The sequence below is a fragment of the Carassius auratus genome, unplaced genomic scaffold (assembly GCF_003368295.1).
Source record: "Carassius auratus strain Wakin unplaced genomic scaffold, ASM336829v1 scaf_tig00038250, whole genome shotgun sequence".
In the NCBI taxonomy this organism is placed as follows: domain Eukaryota; kingdom Metazoa; phylum Chordata; class Actinopteri; order Cypriniformes; family Cyprinidae; genus Carassius; species Carassius auratus.
The window spans coordinates 5402-18136 of NW_020526429.1; the positions used below are offsets into that span (position 1 = coordinate 5402).

Sequence of the window (12735 nt, forward strand, 5' to 3'; positions counted from 1 at the left end):
TGGCAGTGTGAAAACTAATGCCAGATGTGTCTCAGTGGGTCCTGCATACTGTAGTGAGAGGCCACACAATCCAGTTCTGGTGGGCCACAAGCAGGCTCTAGTAATGGAACAGAAGTAGACCCTCTCTGAGGACGGAGGCCATTCAAGGTGGTTCCTCCTCGGGTTGCAGAGTCCTGGTGCTACAGCCAGTACTTCACTGTTCCGAGGAAGGATGAGGTGTTGTGTCCTTTTTTAGATCTGTGTTTTTTTAACCGCTCAGTTAGGGGACTGAAGTTCAGCATACTTGCACAGGCCAACTCCAAGGACTGGTGTGTGACGATCTCTCAAAAAGATGAAAAACAAAACAAAACAAAAACATCGATATACGTTCTATAATTTTTTCCAGTGTTTCACTTGTCAAATTTGCGATACTAAATTTGGCACTTTTGTCCAAAGTACCACAGACGTTCAAGAAGAAGTTTATTTATTTATTTATTTTATATTAATTTATACTTGGACTCAGACTGGACAGCAAATTGAGTTTCTCTCACTTCAAAGTTCAAAATAACAACCAAACACATCTGTATTTGTCTCTTATTTCCACAGCAGCATTATAGTAACACACACACACACACAAAAAAAAACAATAATAATAATAATAATAATAAAAAATAAAAATAAAAGAGTGATTCAACATTATTTACATAATTTAAATTTCAATTTGCTATATAAATCATGGGGGAAAAACAAAAGCTTTTCAAATATAACATTTTACAAAAAGAATATAAACAAACAATAAATTAATTAGGCAGCCCTTTAGCAAAGATTTTTCATTTGTTTCTCATGTTCAGCCCTGTGTGTGAGCAGGTCAAAGGTGAAGTGACTGTCATTAGACCGGAGCTTAACATGCAACTCCACATTTGACATAGTGGTAATTTCCTGTCAAAACGTGTCAGCTGGTAAATCTGATTCCTCTTCAGCAACATGAGCTGCGTCGAGAAAGCTGTGGATAAAGCCTCCAGTGTAACGTCTCTGAATAATGTGTGTAATCAGTCCAATGGATGGGCAAGACGTCATAGGTGGGTGACGTCAGAGACCAGGAAACATAAGAGCACGAGCAGCGAAACCGGCAACCAGCCTTCTGTCTTCAGAAAGCGATCTGTGGCGTGTGTCAGTCGCTATCTGTTTCTGAGTCTTATTTAGTGTCATTTGTCCACTGATAAGCTCCATTTGTCAAAGCTTCAATCAAGAGAAGGCAGCGTTCAGGCTGTGTTCTCCCTGCCAGCCAAAAAAAAAAAAAAAAGGGACACAACACAGTTCGCTTGAGAGTGAAGTGCCCAGAATCAGCTCTCGAGGGAGTTGATGGCTGCGATGCGAGCATTTTGTTTCACTCTCATAAAGCTCTCTTTGAGAGTGAGCCTTCACTGTCCTTTCTCGCGGTGCCAGCCCTACTTTCGCCGAGGCGGAGCATTGGTTGTGCTTGTGGGTTTAGCTTTCGGATCTGCTGGAAGGAATGTAGACGGGCAAGTCCCTATCTTCTTCCTTAACTACCAGATCCGGCGCCCACTCTCGGGGGATTGGAAGCCTTTGTTTGTAGTTCTTTCTCCACGGTGAGATGGCGAACAGGTTGGAGATGTCTCGTCCTATCTCCACCTGTGTTCCCTAGATGTAGAGCTCGTTCTCGAGGCTTGGAAGCCCATGCTGCGGTTTTCTTCGCCCTATGAGGCAGATCTCGCTGCAGCATTCATCTTGCTCTGAGGAGATTGATGTTTGTGTGACTGAGTGGCAAAAAGAAAAAGACATGCGTGCTGCCGAGGCAACGTGTGTATTACATTTTTTCATTTTGATGTGAGTTTTTCTACACCAGACCGTGTTGACTCGTCTGTTTGTTGACTAAGTTTTATTCTGAGGAATAAAATTACATATTTATCTGACTATGTGAAGTTAGATGTACAGAGGCCATTGGGATGAAATTTCTTGTGTGAGAACATGTTTACCTCTCTTCCTCTGAGGAGGTTGAGGCAGTCAGGGGCTGCTGGGCGGAGCAGTCCCAACCGTATCGTGTTCCAGCCCCTTGTGCCGGGGGTGTCACATTTTATACACCGCAGATGCTAGAGTCAGAGTGGCGCTCCCAGGTCGAAAGGCTTCTAGTGGAAAGCGGTTCTGCAGAGCGTCGTTTTCGCTGGATAGCCTTGTAATAATGGTCCTGACGCCCAAGGCCTAGGACTTTTTGAGGGCCAGCTCCCTCTGGGGAAGAGCCGTGTACACCGCATTACACGGTGCCTTTCTCCCCTTATTGCCCTCAGGAGATCGATCTGCCAACCATGTCGGTTGTCCCAGGGTACAACAGTCTCCGGCGAGCGTTCCAGTTACGGCCTGGAAACGTAGTGGTGCTTAGAGGCTTGCTACCTCTATGGAGGTCTCTAGAGCAGCTAGTACTGTATAGTCGTACCCTGCCGGTCCGCCACTTCAGGGCTCTGAGATAGTGGCTCTAGGCTTACCAGTGGCCAGTCTCATGAGACTGGTTCCCTTAAAAGGTCACATGACGGTGTGGGAGCCCCTGCCAGGTGTGCTTCATGGGGTCCTGCCCCAAGCAGGCTCTGGTCTAGTCTTCCAAGCAGACGACGTGGGTCTGAGGACCATCGTCTTTAGGAGACTTCAGCTATGAAAGTCCAGATGCTGTGGCTCAGGACCTAGGAGGGCAGACCGTCTCCTGCCGGTGCTCCACTTCAGGGCACCGAGCTAACTGCTCTGATGACACCAGCCATCAGCCTTGAAAGGCTGATTCCCTTAGTAGACTACTTGGCAGAGTGAAAACTACTGCCAAATGTGTCTCAGTGGCTCCTGCACACTGTAGTGAGAGGCCGTATAACCAGTTCTGGCGGGCTCCAAACATGCTCTGGTAATGGAACAGAACACCCTGTGGAGTTGCCACCATCCGACATGGCATCTGCCTGAGGATGCTGGCTGAGCCGGGTATGGTTCCTGGGGACTGTTTCCACTTTTTTGATGGCACTCCATGGGAGGTTCCCATCAGGAGTAGGTGTGGTCTCTGAGGAGGCACAACTCTTAGCTTCTGGTCTCTCAACCGGGGTTGAGGTTCCTCAAAGAGGAAACTGTATGCCTTGAAGTGGAAGCTTTTCACTTCTTGGGGCGGAGACCACCAGCTCGACCAAGTTAGCTGCCCGGTTGGTACAGTGCTGGAGTTCTTGCATGCCCTTCTCTCCACAGGGTTCCTGAAGAGGAATGTCTAAGGTTACGTATTAAACCCTGGTTCCTCGAAGGAACGCGATGCTGCGTCGCAGTGCCTCACTTCCGGCTCTCTGGCCAGCGCTTGCTTCATCCTTTGAGGCTGGTTGCCGGCTTCGCAGCTCAGGCTTTTATGCTACCTGGTCTCTGATGTCACCCGCCTATGATGTCTCGCCCATCCATTGGACTGATTACACACGTTATTCAGAGACGTTACGCTGGAGGCGTTCCCCAAAGCGTTCTAGATGCAGTGTCTCGTTCCTTCGAGGAACCAGGGTTATATACGTAACCTTAGCCATTTATTCTCTTTTTAGGTCATATAACATTTGTACACAACAATATCATAGAGATAGACAAATGGCACCAGCTGGATATCTTCTTTACCAGAAGACCCCTGCTGAACTTTATTCTTACTACTCACAGTTACCACAGCACCGACTGTTCAATTCAATTTAATTCAAGTTTATTTGTATAGCACTTTTTACAATACAAATCATTGCAAAGTAACTTTACAGAAAATTAAGTTTCTACAATATTTAGTAGTAGCTTATAAGTGGTGACTGAATAGGAGAAAATTATTGGTCATTCAATCTTTTACATTTTTAACACACTCTGTTAGCTTAGATAATTTAGAAGTTTCATCTGGTCTCGTTGAGATATATAGTTGCATATCATCAGCATAACAGTGGAAACTAATCCTTTATTTTCTATTAATGTTGCCAAGGGGCAACATGTATATTTAAAAATAGAAGAGGACTTAGGACAGATCCTTGTGGCACTCCATATTTTACTGGTGATAAACGAGATAACTCCCCATTTAAATAACAAATCGGACAGGTGGGATCTAAACCATCTTAGAGCCTGCCCTTGAATACCTATATAGTTTTGTAATCGATCTATAAGTTTGTCATGATCTATGGTGTCGAACGCAACACTAAGATCAAGTAAAACTAGCAATGAGATGCAGCCTTGATCTAACGCAAGAAGCAAGTCATTAGTCATTAACAAGTGCAGTTTCTTTGCTATGGTGGGGCCTGAAACCTGACTGAAATTCTTCATACAGATCATGTTTTTTGCAGGAAGGAGTTCAGCAGTGAACAGACACAGCTTTATTCAAAAAAGTTTGACATAAATGGAAGATTTTAAATGGGACTGTAACACATGACCACTCTCTTGTTGGGAGCAAGGAAGACACAAAGACAATATGGACAAGGTGCGTGTCACTAGTTAAAATTGCATATTTCTCTGGATTTAAGCATTCTTCAAAACAATTGAGATATTTTACTAAACCAAATCTTACATATTGTGTCTTTAATTTAAACATGCAATGTTACACAGGAGAGAAAGGATTACACCAGCAGATTAAAACAATTCTTTTTTGGCGTAAAAGCTATTTATTCTGAAGCAATATCCTCATCAGTGATCTATCAAGTCTTACTTTAATAAGAATATTTGTGATGTTTGCCTTAAACTTTTTTCTAGGACATTTTTTTTTTACTTTTTGAAGGGGAACTAATTAAATATACTTCACCATTTACATCAAATGTTCTTATTTGTATATATGTATTCGTATAGTGGACAAGTTTTAATGTCTGGCCCTGCTATGGCCTATGTCTCATCATCTAAACTGTTCTACCATGAGGATGATGGCCTAAAACATGTATTAATCCCCAAAATAAATAGAAATTCTTTAGATATTCAGAACAATAATTAGACTGGTCTGATAACCATGTTAAATATTGAAAGTTATATTCAATGTTTTTGATCAAAATGTTTGACCAAAGGAGCATATGAGACTCCCCTTTATTAGAAATTATTTATATTAAATTAATAATTTTGTAATATTCTAAAAAGAAAAATATTAATACGTTTTATAGATGTTTAAATTTAACATTCTAATCCTATTTATGGATATATTACTGATCTGTTGAAAAAGTTTTTTCATGTCATCCAACAAACATTTTCACTTTTGATAAACAATGCTGATTTGTGCTTATAATGAGGAAGCATTTTTTTAATAACATGCCTTGGTTTATTAATCAAAATATATGAATAATTATATTTTCTACTGCACAATAATGATAAAAATTAACATTAGAAAATACTGAAACATAAACAATAGAAAATAGAGTACATATGTTTGGTTTTCATTAAGAATTTAATGAAAGGACATTCATCAGAGAGGAGTCTGTGTTCAATACTTTAAAAGTAATAATTATCTTTACACTTTTCTTAAACCAAGGGTACAACAGAGCGTAGAGAAGTGGATTGATGGAGGAATTAAGGTAAAAGAGAACCGAAACACTGTTTATAAGATTAGAAAATGAGTCATTTTTTAAGAAATTTGTTAAAGAAAATATATAATATGGCAGTAAACACAGGAGAAACACAAAGACCAGAATCCCGAGTGCTAATGCGGCTTTTCGCTCTGATTTGTCACTGACTCTGTTTTTAGAGGATTCTGTTCTGTTGTGAATTTGAAGAGCTCTTATAGCAGTCGCATGTTTCTTAGCAATGACAAAAACACGAGTGTATAATATTATAATAAGTGTACAGGGCATAATAAACACAACTATGAGGTCAACGAGGGAAGAAACCTTGTCTATAATATAAAGACATTCTCCTGGACACATGACACCAGTGAAGTTATTAACGTAAAGAAGAGCAAAGATATAAAGGAGTGAAAACAGCCAGTTAAATATAGTTGCTATGCAGGTGACAGTGGGTGAGATCTTTTCAGAGTAAAGAAAAGGAGAGCTTAAAGCCAAAAAGCGATCAACTGCTATGAGAGCCACAGTATGAACAGACACGGTTGGTGCCTGAAAAGTCACAAAACTGAAAACTGAACACATCACTGGGCCAGAAATCCAACATGATTCAATAAGCCAAGATAAGTGAAACGGCATCACAAAAACTCCAACTAGAAGATCAGACACAGCCAAAGAGAGGATGAGGATGTTCGCAGGTGTGTGGAGCTGCTTGAAGTGACTAACAGAGATGATGACCAGCAGGTTTCCACACACGGTCAGAAGAGACACAGCTGCTGCAGCCGCATACAGAATCACATAGACAGAAAAAGAAACAGATCTCTCTGGACACAAATATTCCTGACAGACATCGCTTTGGTTCACTGCTGTAAGATTCATGTGTGAAGTACTCTGGAGAGACATCAATTTTTCCTTGAATTGTATAGAACAAAGCAACAATGAATTTGAATCTATTAGTTGTATGTCCACCAGAGAGAGTCCAGTCCCATTCGGTCCTCAGTGTAAAGGGTTTGCATTGTTCCCAGTGAGCAGGATGACACCAACTTTGGCAAACAATACATTTCGCAATTGTTTTATACGTAAATGTCTCCTCCCCTCAACAATAAATGTTTAATAATGTGCTTCTGCTGGGAGTTCATGTTAATTACATCTTCATCTTTGCTCATAATCACACATTTTTTAAAAAATTTGTGATACAAAATTTAGCACTTTTATCTAAAGTAGATGTAATTCAACATTATTTACATAATTTAAATTTCAAACTTCTATAAATCACGGTGGAAAAAACGAAAGCTTTTCAAATATAACATTTTAAAGAAAGCATCCCTTTAGCAAGAATTTTGCATTTGTTTATCATTTTCAGCCCTGTGTGTGAGGAGGTCAAATAAAGCCCTGCATTTCAGCTCGAGCCCGATGGGCCCCGATTTATTTATGCCCCCAGAGCCGGGCTTCGGGACAATTTTCACGTTATAGCTCACATGCGGGCCGGGCCTCGGGCCTTTTTGGGTTATCCTTCTATTTATATTTTTAGGCATTAATAAAAAAAAATAAAAAAAAGAGAAGTTGACGTCGACGATAGAAAAACAAACATAGAAAGACATTTCATAACCTCATAACTTTCATAATCTGATAATTCAACTCGTTATAATTACACTGACATACTGACATGACAGTCTCACGCACGTATTTCCGTCAGCGCGACCCACGATTATACTTCACTTATATCCACTTATTGTAGTAGTAGCTATTATAGGCCCCTAAATTAATGTATTAATCATAGCCTAGTTGGCCAACTAACTGATGATTCATGTAGCAGCGAGCATTTCTTTGTCTGCACCTGTTGCTGCGGGCCACGCAGCAAAGAAGAGAGCGCTGGCCGAGTTTGAAAACATTGTGGAGTAGGACGAGGATGACGACGATGAAGTACAGCAATACATGCGCCTCAATCACAACACGGAAGGTGATGGACGAGATGTGCTGCTATGGTGGAAACAGCACTAGACCCTGCTACCGCAACTGTCTAGACTGGCTTGCTCTGTGTTTAATGTCCCGCCAGCAGCAGCAGCGAACGTGTCTTCAGCGCAGCGGGAAGAGAGGAGGACGGGGTTAAAACCTTCCACTCTGGATGCTATTCTTTTTCTCCACGGTGCTCTGTAAGAGACTGTTCTAACTTTTCGTTTGACTGGACTTTATTTCCGTTTAACTGTTGGAAAATGGAAAAAAGAATGGACATGTTCTGTGGTGCATTTTTGAGGTAAAATAATTTGCAGGTTTGTTTTTAATTAATTTAATTTGTTTAGATTGTAGGCTATTTCGCACTTCGTTTGGGAACGCTGTTGCGAGCCTGCCCAGGTATTTCAAATTTTTTCATTTTACTCACTGTGGTTTAATAAATAAACATTTATTAAACTAACTGGCTGTGTGATATGCTTGAAGTGTTTTATATCTATGAATTTTATTGTAGCCAAGTAAAGTATTAGCGTTGATTTGAGAGGCTTTATTGATTAAATATGTTTTAGGCTACTCGTGTCAGGGTTACTGAGGGAGAGGACCCAGATGCAGAGTGAACAAGAAATGTTTATTGACAAAAGACAAAGCACGATAGGAGGGAGTGGCTTGAACAGTCCAGACAGAAGGATTGGGTAGATGGGTAGACAGTGGAGCAGGCAGTTGGGGGGGGGATGACCGCCGAGGGGGGCTCTGGGTGACAACCGAGTGCAGGACTGTAGAGGCTGTGCAAGGGACCAGACCACAACACCAGGAACCAAGGGCACTTGACTATAGCGGTACAGCCACACACGTCAGACCTCCAGGCGGGGAGACCCAGTAGCCAGGGAGAAGGCAGCGGGCAAGACAGGAACAGACAGAACTCACAAGACACTAGACAAGACTTAAGACAACATGAGAACAACAACAACTATAATAATAATAATAATAATAATAATACAAGGGCAAAAATCAGACAAGGGTGCTATGACCTAGAAACCAGATTAACTAGGGAAATAACCAAAGTAAACTAAAAAGGTAAAGAAACAAATGCAAATCAAAGTTCTAGAAATAACTGGAAGACTAACCAAGAAAATAACTCAAAAGGGGAAAATAAACACTTTAAAGAACAAGTCAAACTTAAGTCAAATTAAAAGTGAGATCCAAACAAAAAGAAACACTTAAACTAGACTAGAATAAACAGTGACAAGATAAACTTAAACTAAGAAATACCAGACTTAAACTGACAAGGGAAAACCGCTATTAGTTTAGAAAAGCTAGCACGCTAAGCAGACACTAACTCACACACAAAACGAACCGGCAAACACAGGAGGGAAATGATCACAATAAGAGCATACAGAGACATGAGAAACAGGTGACAACACTCTGACTAATAGGGACTAAACAAGAGGGCGTGACCAGGGAAAACAAGGAGGTGGGACAAGAGGAGCACGTGGTAGACACAAGAGACACAACCATGTGCTCAGGCACAAAATAAACAAAGACACATTGAACAAAGACAGTACAGACAAGACTGTCAGGGCAGGATCCTGACAGTACCCCCCCTCCAAAGGACGCCTCCAGGCGTCCACCCTGGGTGGAGGAGAGAAAGGGGGCACAGGCATGGTAGGGGGCCAAGATGGTACTGACTGGGGGGTGGGTGGGATGAAAACCTTGGAAATCCAGGCCTATCAGGGAAAACAGGGGGTGGGCTGGGAGGGGTGGAAAAGGTTCCAGGGGAATGGTTAGGCCAGGGTGCTGCCGGCTTGGGGAAGCCCGGTCTATCCGACTCTGCAAAGGTGGGGTCATGGCTGGTGGCACCTCTCCCTACAGGAACACCTCTCACAGGCAAGGGTTGCCAACTGGACTGGGTATTCAGGTTGGATTGCCGGGTATTCTTGGTTGGCAAGACATGACTAGCAAGGGATTCTGGAATGGCCTCAAAGAGATTAGGGTTCTCTGGACCAGGCTCCAAAGGCGACTGTGGATTGTTTGTGGGGACTGTCGAAAAGCCCTCCTGGGCCACAGGAAGAGACTCAGAAGCTGATAAACTGCCCCCTGGGGCGGCAGGAATGGGGTCAGAGACTGACCTTTGAGTGGCCTGGCGGGTGGACGAACTGCCCTCCAGGGCTGCAGGAATGGACTCAGGGACTGATTCTTGAGGGCCCCCTGGGGTTGCAGGAATGGGCTCCGGACTTGGTTCTGGACTGCCCTCTGGGGCTACTGGAACTGACTCGTGAGTGGATTCTTGACTGCCCTCAGGGTCTGCTGAGCTGCCCTCCGGGGCTACTGGAACTGACTCCGGAGTGGGTTCTTGACCGCCCTCAGGGGCTGCTGAGCTGCCCTCCGGGGCTACTGGAACTGACTCGGGAGTGGGTTCTTGACCGCCCTCAGGGGCTGCTGAGCTGCCCTCCGGGGCTACTGGAACAGACTCGGGAGTGGGTTCTTGACCGCCCTCAGGGGCTGCTGAGCTGCCCTCCGGGGCTACTGGAAACTGACTCCGGAGTGGGTTCTTGACCGCCCTCAGGGGCTGCTGAGCTGCCCTCTGGGGCTACTGGAACAGACTCGGGAGTGGGTTCTTGACCGCCCTCAGGGGCTGCTGAGCTGCCCTCCGGGGCTACTGGAACAGACTCGGGAGTGGGTTCTTGACCGCCCTCAGGGGCTGCTGAGCTGCCCTCCGAGGCTACTGGAACAGTCTCGGGAGTGGGTTCTTGACCGCCCTCAGGGGCTGCTGAGCTGCCCTCCGGGGCTACTGGAACAGACTCGGGAGTGGGTTCTTGACCGCCCTCGAGGGCTGTGGAATTGCCCGCTGGGGCCACCAAGATTGGAGTCCTCTGTGGGCTAGACACAGGGGCTGGAGCAGACACTGGAGTGAGCTCTGGAGCTGGCTGCTCACCACTGGACTCCATGGTCATGACTGAAGCAGCAGGCCACTTGAGATCACCCAGGGAAACTGCAGGAGGGATCTCCAGACTAAGGTCTCTAGTTCTCTTGGCGCGGGCCCTCCTACCCTTTCGTCTCCCAGGCCTGTAAGCATTCACATCACCTACATCTTGACTTACATGAACTGACATTGACACAGAATTTTCAGGACTGGACTTGACTGACTTGGAATGGACTAAAATAGGCTTGACTGGCACAGGAACAGGGGCTAACAGGGGAACCTCCCTCACAACTTCCTTGAGCTTGACCGCTTCAGAGCACTTGGTTGACTCAGACGTGACTGTGAGGGACTCAGCCAATTCGGAGGCTGGAACCAGCACAGAGGCCTCCATGACAGATGCAGCAGCTTTGGCTGCCCTCCTTCTCACTCTCCTTTTCTCAGTGGGAGTCAAAAGATGATCAGGGACTTGACTCGATGGAGTGAGAGTGGGGTGATCACTGTAGGGGGACTCTGGTGGTGTAAGTATCTGCCAATCCTTGCGGTGGTGCAAATAATTGGAAAAGTTCCAAAAGTCCAAGATCCTCAATTGCTCCATCTCCCACTGAGGCAGTGGATCATCCAAACAGAGGTTGAAGACATCCTTAAGGGCTGCATCCTGATACTCAAGGCCCCTAGACATAGTCCAAAAGAATTGGGCAAAGGCCCTCACCTCTTGCCCCTGCTGCCGAAGTGCACCCAGGCCTTGCTGGCGGGCCAGTCTCTCCTGAGCATTTGCAGGGGGTAGGATCTTGATACTCATTCTGCTGGGTCCTGACTTGGCCGGTTCGTTCTGTCAGGGTTACTGAGGGAGAGGACCCAGATGCAGAGTGAACAAGAAATGTTTATTGACAAAAGACAAAGCACGATAGGAGGGAGTGGCTTGAACAGTCCAGACAGAAGGATTGGGTAGATGGGTAGACAGTGGAGCAGGCAGTTGGGGGGGGATGACCGCCGAGGGGGGCTCTGGGTGACAACCGAGTGCAGGACTGTAGAGGCTGTGCAAGGGACCAGACCACAACACCAGGAACCAAGGGCACTTGACTATAGCGGTACAGCCACACACGTCAGACCTCCAGGCGGGGAGACCCAGTAGCCAGGGAGAAGGCAGCGGGCAAGACAGGAACAGACAGAACTCACAAGACACTAGACAAGACTTAAGACAACATGAGAACAACAACAACAACTATAATAATAATAATAATAATAATAATACAAGGGCAAAAATCAGACAAGGGTGCTATGACCTAGAAACCAGATTAACTAGGGAAATAACCAAAGTAAACTAAAAAGGTAAAGAAACAAATGCAAATCAAAGTTCTAGAAATAACTGGAAGACTAACCAAGAAAATAACTCAAAAGGGGAAAATAAACACTTTAAAGAACAAGTCAAACTTAAGTCAAATTAAAAGTGAGATCCAAACAAAAAGAAACACTTAAACTAGACTAGAATAAACAGTGACAAGATAAACTTAAACTAAGAAATACCAGACTTAAACTGACAAGGGAAAACCGCTATTAGTTTAGAAAAGCTAGCACGCTAAGCAGACACTAACTCACACACAAAACGAACCGGCAAACACAGGAGGGAAATGATCACAATAAGAGCATACAGAGACATGAGAAACAGGTGACAACACTCTGACTAATAGGGACTAAACAAGAGGGCGTGACCAGGGAAAACAAGGAGGTGGGACAAGAGGAGCACGTGGTAGACACAAGAGACACAACCATGTGCTCAGGCACAAAATAAACAAAGACACATTGAACAAAGACAGTACAGACAAGACTGTCAGGGCAGGATCCTGACAACTCGCTGTCGGCTTGGCTGATTAACGTTAATCGTCATTTAAAAAAAAAAAAAAATTCTCCAAACATTTTTTCTAAATTAATTTGATAAAGAAATGAAAAGAAACATAACACAAAACGGATATATTTTAATTACTGCAAATAAGGCAGGCTTCCGCTGTGTGATAAAATTAATAAATAAATAAATTAAAACACGGACTCGTGTCGGGCTGATAATTCTGATGAGCTGTCGGACACTCGTCGGGTTAGCGCCTGAGCGTCTCGGGCCAGGGCCGGGCTCGGGCCTAGATTTGAGGCCTGTACAGGGCTCTAAGGTCAAAGGTGAACAGACTGTCATTAGAGTGGAGCTTAACATGCAATTCCACATTAGACATTGTCTCCATCTAGTGGTTATTTCCTGTCACAACATTTCAGTTGGTAAACATAATTCCTCTTCAAGAACTCGAGCTGCGTCAAGAACGCTTTGGGGAACGCCTCCAGCATGACGTCTCTGAATAATGTGTGTAATTAGTCCAATGGATGGCC

General features: G+C 44.3%; 2 protein-coding genes across 2 annotated transcripts; both read right to left on the minus strand.

Moving 5' to 3' along the window:
* Nucleotides 1-5378: 5378 nt before the first annotated feature.
* On the minus strand, nt 5379-6374 carry LOC113083474 (trace amine-associated receptor 8b-like). Its single transcript, XM_026254531.1, has one exon. The coding sequence runs from the start codon at nt 6372-6374 to the stop codon at nt 5379-5381; it is 996 nt and encodes a 331-aa protein (XP_026110316.1).
* Nucleotides 6375-9139: 2765 nt separating this feature from the next.
* Nucleotides 9140-12206, minus strand: LOC113083475 (cell wall adhesin EAP1-like). The gene is made up of 2 exons (XM_026254532.1): nt 10268-12206; nt 9140-10135 (listed from the first exon to the last, which is right to left on the minus strand). Exons 1-2 carry the CDS (start codon nt 11162-11164, stop codon nt 9938-9940), a joined length of 1095 nt encoding a protein of 364 aa, XP_026110317.1. The 5' UTR covers nt 11165-12206; the 3' UTR covers nt 9140-9937.
* Nucleotides 12207-12735: the final 529 nt, after the last annotated feature.

Excerpts from the sequence above, each read along its gene's own strand:
- LOC113083474 (XM_026254531.1), bottom strand. The coding sequence starts at position 6,374 with ATGAATCTTACAGCAGTGAACCAAAGCGATGTCTGTCAGGAATATTTG.
- LOC113083475 (XM_026254532.1), bottom strand. The coding sequence starts at position 11,164 with ATGAGTATCAAGATCCTACCCCCTGCAAATGCTCAGGAGAGACTGGCC. Across the intron at positions 10,136-10,267 it reads GCAATTCCACAGCCCTCGAG|GGCGGTCAAGAACCCACTCC; the intron begins GGCGGTCAAGAA and ends GCAGCCCCTGAG.